Below are 6,527 nucleotides of genomic sequence, written 5' to 3' on the forward strand. Positions count from 1 at the left end.
ATTAGTGGACTCAAAATTTTTCACAATGCACCTTAAAAAGTACTGTGTATCCATGGTCACCAGACTAGCAGATATATACTAGAATGCTTTGCAAGTGCTCTCCCTGCAAAGCATCGTGGGATTTGTTTTTGGGGCGAGACAGCACAAAGATGGTGCAGGCACTGTGCGGGGGCGCTGGACTTACGGTCACATAATCGAGTTCACCATTATGTCCACTATAATGACCCCTGTCCTGCAGGTGATTCTTGTTACATCACAACTAGTGTTGCGTCCCGATACCAATACCCGATACCTGGCTGTGCAGTATCGGCCGATACCATACCGATACAATCTGTTTGAAATTGATGTGTGTGTATATATGAAGAACTGCATATTACTTGGATGTAAAATAATTGCCATCATGGCTTTGTCAAGCTGCTGCCTACCTTTGTGAAGCAGAAAAAAGACTAATACAAAGTGAATCCAGTAGAACTTCTTTATTGACTACCTGGAATGGGTGACAATAGTTGAATAAACTCTTGGCTCTCAAAATGGCCCTATTTGTTGGTACTCGAAGATACTGATACCACCATTGCATTGCAGTATTGGGGCCCTACCCGATACTGGTATCGGTATTGTCACAACACTAATCACAACAGAAATTAATGGATGATTAACAGCCATAATTTGAATCAGGTTTGCTGGAGCAGAGACATATCTAAAACATTCATGGGAGGGGTCCCCGAGGACCAGGGTTGTTGGGAACCACTGGGTTAGAGATTAGGGCAGACGTTCAGACAAAGCCAATGGTTGTGTTCAATTTCGCCAAGTGAAGAACCCAGCCTACCTGGACTGGATGCTTTGGAGAACCGGAGGAGTTTGGCTGTATATTCAAAAAGGTCTAGCCTTATCCAGCTTCCATCGCCCCTCACCAAGGGAAACTTACGTAACCTGAAAGTGGAACTTACATTATAATACTATATATTATAAATATATAAATTTATTATTATTATTATAATTTATTATTATAAATATATATAATTATATATTTATCATACGAAACTGTACTTACAATATTTACCTCTGTTTGGCGACATTTTCCTTTATCTATATAAAAATGTATATATATACACATTCATCTACATACATGCATGTAAATGTCCAAATGCATACCGACACAAACACATCAAGCCAGATTCTTTAAGGTGAAAATTCTGCCATTAGCTTATGATCTTTAGTTCAAGTACTGCTTGAGTTTTGCAGCACATCCAAGAAACTGTAAGGTTTTGGTGTGGCCTAGCCAAAGTACAGACTTCAAAAATGATGTAATCACTGAATAAAGACTCCTAAGAGAGATATAACTAAACCTGTTTTCCCGAAGAATCATTTAACTTGTATTTTGAATAGAACTTCATTTGTTACAAAGGGCAATCTCACACTGGTGTTGTTTGTTTTGCGTAGGTGTTGGTCATCTAAGTTCCAAGGCCTGTTTGTGATTGTAAAGCATTGCTCAAGATGAAGAGGCCATTCACCCTGATACTTAAATAAAACACAGACGATAGGAGAGTTGCTTTATGCCAATGGATGTAGGAAAGCTGTGGAAGATTTCTGGAAACCACAGAATTACTTCTTAGAGCGTTAGTCACAAAACTAGGAATTCGATTTTTGCACAAAGGTATCAATGGTGTAATAAAGTGCTTGTTCTTATATAAAACACATGTACTATAATCATTATGCATTTGCATTTAAAACTGAGCATCACAGTCAATCATTAATAAAGGGATTTGAACAATTATTGTTTTTCTCCATTCATCCATTCATCTTCTGCTCCCACTTAACTGTAGTGTTGATCACATGTTGGTCGCTCAGTGATCATGGGTCTAATTAATCTACCTTTTTAATTGATTAAAATTTAACACAATTTTCACATAAAAAATAAATCAGATCTTTACTTCACTACAATTGATTCAATATGAGGGAAATATATGGGAAATAATTACCTTTTTTAACTCTCATTGTCAGACTTTAGAAAGATGGTCCTCGCATTCTAAGACACTTTTATTATTAGACAATCTTCTTTCATCCTAAAACTATTAGCCAGCCACTAAATACTATATATATATATATATGTATATATATATATTTCTTTTCTTTTTTTTTTTTTACCCAAACACACAAAATGTGTCCATTGGCTCATGTCAGACAGACAGAACATCCTAGGTCTAATACTTTTTTGGAGGTAACTTAGGTAACTTTATGTTCTTTACAGAAATCAGTCTGAGTCTGATGATAATAATTGTTTCTTTAAGTTTTTTTTAATGTAAAAAGAACCCCATTTCACAGACCAGAACAGTGAAATGATGTTTTCATCTGCCCTCTTCTGGACAAACCTGGTTATCCCAACACATTTTACTTATAGCTTACTTCAAGCTGCAAAACTGCTGTCATTCAAAAAAACATAAATGTGCTCTAAAATTGATTTTTCTTTTCTTAATAGAAAAATCAATTATATTAAATCCCCTTTGCATTTTTGCCTTCTGAGTCATTTAAAGTTTTTTAAGTGGAGATGAAATGATGTAGAGATTAGAACCTAAAATAGGAAAATATGGAGCATGTCCTCATCAAAATAAAAAAAAACACCAAAATATAAGAAATAACATGTTAAAAAGGTGTGATGTGATAAAACGGGTTAAATAGTTAATGGTTTCTCAATTTGGATTTGACAGTCCTGCCCTTTAGGACTGCCACCTGTTTTAACACTGTCAATGTTGACTGTTTTAAAGCCTAAAAAGCTTTTGAAATGACAGTTATAATAAATAGGAAAATAAATATAAAATAAAATTACTAAATTAAAATAATAAATAAATAAATAAATACAACAAAGACATCGTTGCCTGGGGAGACTGAGGCTGCTTTAAGTGCTGCAAGAAAATATAGCTTCGTTCAAGTTACATTAAAAAACGGACGTTTTATAACCTTGTCATGTTTCTATGATCGATTTAGAACAAGAAAATGTGTGTTTTTTAATATTATGATTTGATCTAATGATATTTTAAATTAACATAATTGTCACCGGAGTTTTTTTGTCTGCTGACTACTAGAAATTCCGAGTGTACTCGAAGGCCCCATGTGGCTCAGCCAGTCAGAGCCTCGGGAAACGAGGAAAGCGTCCATGGAGATGATGTTTATGCTGTGACTGTTTCACAATTATTACGCTCCGATTATAACACGGCTTTTATTGAACGGTTTAATTATCCGCGCTCTTTTAAAAGACCCAATGAAGAGGCGGCTAATGTAGGAAAGGTAAACAAAATGCTAAGAATTAGCCTTTCTTAACTGCTAAGCCTGTTGAGCTAGCGCTGAGCTAACACCATAGCTCCCCACTTTTATCCTTCCTACGCAGCAGACCCCATGAATATAACAGCTACGCAGCTATATAATGCCTTGTGACATATTTTGAAGTTGTTGTTTAATTGGTAAAGCTACCCGTTTGGGCACAGGTGGGCTAACTTCTTCCTTTGTAGAACTGAAGTTATCTACTTCCATTATCCCCTTAATATCATGGTCTAGTCTGCCGTTAAAGTGTTTTTGCACAGTGTTATGCTAGGTTAGCCTTTAATCTGCTGTCTTGGATCCAGTTCTTCTTTTCTCTCTGCAGCAGCCATGACAGATTCTGCTCTTATTGGAGACCAACTGATCCTTGAAGAGCACTACGATGAGAACTACATCCCCTCTGAACAAGGTACACATTATCAACAGAAACATCCACTTAAATGATAATCTGTAGTGATGGAGCCTCTGAGGCATTTAGCCGTTTGGCCAAATTGCTTCAATGATCCCCACAGTTCATGAAGCTCCATGTGAACATGTCACCACCTACTGGTGAAATGCAGAACTACTTGTTCACCAATCGACAAGTAGATATTTATTTAAAAAAAAACAACTTTTCTTTAGTGATGATAGAAATATAATTATAATTTAACTTAATTTAACCTCTGTATTTAACCCATCCCCTTTGCGGAGCAGTGGCCTGCCATTGTGCGGCACCCGAGGAGCAGTGTGGGGTTAATGGTCTTGCTCAGGGACCCAGAGTGCAGGCTGTGGGGATCTAACCGGGACCTTGCAACCTTCTCAGAGCAAGTACCGGGGTCCATCCCCCACACTCCGGGTCCCTGAGCAACAAGATAATCTTTCATAAGAATGATTGTTTTGACCTTGTAATAAGTTGAGCTCAAGCCACTAATCTAACAGTCCCCCAAATATGGAGTCTTCTTTATTTAAAAAATCAGAGCTAACTTTCTGTCATTCTGGACAAATACATAAAAAAAATCTGTACTCTGAGAAAATAAGGATTCAATTATTTACTTTTCAATGTAATGATAAGAAAAGTCGCAGTCCTATAAAGACACCTGTTTAACAAACATAAACATGGGTACTCCAGTCTGCTCTGCATCTGTGACGATTACACTTTTAGCAAAAGCTTTGCGCAACATGCAGTTTGGCCCCCATTTGCACCATGATGCTGATTAGTCCCTTAAAAGACAATAACAACCGGACTTCTGTTAAGCATGTCCGTGATGTTTAGAGATGCACTGATTGATCAGTAAGCGACCACAGTCGGCCGCTAGTGTGCTGATTGGTATCGTGTTGGAGTTCTTAAAATGGATCAGAGCAGGCCAATCAGAGCAGGCCAATCTAGGCAGGCTGATCAGGTGACATGTATCGCATCAAACCTCTGCCAGGATATGCATGAAGTCCTAATCTCAGACTCAGGTTTCCATGATCTATTTTTTTTTTTTTTTCAGTTCAATTCAGTTTATTTATATAGCACCAATTCACAACATGTGTCACCTCAAGGCACATTACAGAGAAAATTCAACCAGATCATACAGTCAGATTTTTAAAATGTTTTTTATCCACAGAGAAAACAAAGTTTATAGCCTTCAAATTGTATCAACTGGTTCATTCACACTGAACGCGAAGGAACTTGTGAACATTTTGCCCGTTTCTCCTCTCCTATTTTTTATACTTTATAATACAACATTGATGTCCATGAGACAACAGCATTGAAGAATTTCTGGATTTAATGCTGTGACCAGTGATTGGAAATATTGGGATTGGCAGGTACTGCTTTTTTGTGATTGGTAATCGGCCGCCAAATACCTGATGGGTGCATCTTTAGTGATGTTTGGGTAAAAAAAAACATTTGGAAACTTTAGTTTGAACAAGTTTAGTGGACAAAAAACAGGCTTACATTGGAAGCAAACAGACTTTCACTCAGGTGTTTTCTGAAGACGTTTTGTGATCTTTCCAGGAGTCTTTGGAAACTGCACCATTATCAACTGATTTTTAATGTGCTTAGGAGGATGGACCTCCATGCTGCTTAAATGTTACATCTACCTCATTCCTGTTACATGTATTTATTCTATAATACCTTCATATTTATGCATTTTAATATATAATTTGCTCCTCCATATACCTCTGGGGTTACAATGATCTTTAAAACAATCTCCTGACCCTCAATTCGGAGCCTCACGCACCCCTAAGGGTCCTGACCCTCACTTTGGTGCTGCTTGTTCTACACAACCTCTTAGCTGCTTTTGATGCAGTTCAATTAGGAAAGAAATTTGGTTTAGTTTCCTTAGAAAGGGCCCATTTAATGGGATGAATCAAAGCTGGTTTAAAACCAATCCGGACCCTAATCTGAATTTGATCAACTCCCATAGATAAATTAAAGAATGAATACCTTTATTTCAAATAATAAGAAAAAAATACAAATTAAACACACTTTATGTTTAATTAATCACATATATCATGACGTTATAAATATAATTGAATGCTTTTAGGGGTATGAAGGGGGGAAACTTATTTAATGAACTGGAATCCATGCTCTAATGCTTCTGCATTGTACATTGCATTTTTAACTGTCTATGTGCTGATTACAACTTCTAAAATGTCAGCCACACACAGACACAAAAAACCTTTTATTAAACTAATAGCAGAATCTGTCTTGCTTAAATTTCATTAGTTTAACATGATTTATTTTGACAGAACTGAGCTTTTTAGTTCCTATAGAAATTCTATAGGAACTGTGTCTAAAGCTCAGAAGTTCCTCCTTCTTACTAACTGAAGGTTTAGGACTTGGATTTTTATTTAGTTTTATAAAAATTTCCTGAAAGATTACTTATACATGGGCTCTACATATTCTGATATTTGCATAATGTATACATGGTTTGAAGCCATGCTGTTGACAGAATTGCACGATTTGGAAATCTGTATTACTCATTTTTTCCCTCTTCATCCTGTTTTCTCCTTGTGCTCAGATATCCTGGAGTATGCGAGAGAGATCGGCATTGATCCGGAAAATGAGCCGGAGCTTCTGTGGTTGGCCAGAGAGGGCGTTTCTGCCCCCTTACCTCCGGAGTGGAAGCCGTGGTGAGTTGACCGGAAAGCGTTAACTACTCTATCAGGACGCCAGTACAGTTTTCTTTTGTATTCAGGGTTAAAATAATGTTTAAAGAATCGATAATTGCACATTTTCCGCTTTT

General features: G+C 37.0%; 1 protein-coding gene across 1 annotated transcript in view; it reads left to right on the forward strand.

Annotated features, from left to right (window-relative positions):
* The first annotated feature begins 3,127 nt into the window (after positions 1 to 3,127).
* The window catches only part of cep164 (centrosomal protein 164kDa), a 12,258-nt gene continuing 8,858 nt past the window's right edge, over positions 3,128 to 6,527 (forward strand). The window contains exons 1-3 of the mRNA XM_015401903.1: positions 3,128 to 3,282; positions 3,638 to 3,721; positions 6,303 to 6,414. Coding sequence (XP_015257389.1) covers positions 3,643 to 3,721; positions 6,303 to 6,414 — 191 coding nt within the window. The 5' untranslated portion in view covers positions 3,128 to 3,282; positions 3,638 to 3,642. The remainder of the gene's footprint in view (positions 3,283 to 3,637; positions 3,722 to 6,302; positions 6,415 to 6,527) is intronic.

The sequence above is a fragment of the Cyprinodon variegatus genome, unplaced genomic scaffold (genome assembly GCF_000732505.1).
Source record: "Cyprinodon variegatus isolate N-32 unplaced genomic scaffold, C_variegatus-1.0 Scaffold33, whole genome shotgun sequence".
NCBI classification, from domain to species: Eukaryota; Metazoa; Chordata; class Actinopteri; order Cyprinodontiformes; family Cyprinodontidae; genus Cyprinodon; species Cyprinodon variegatus.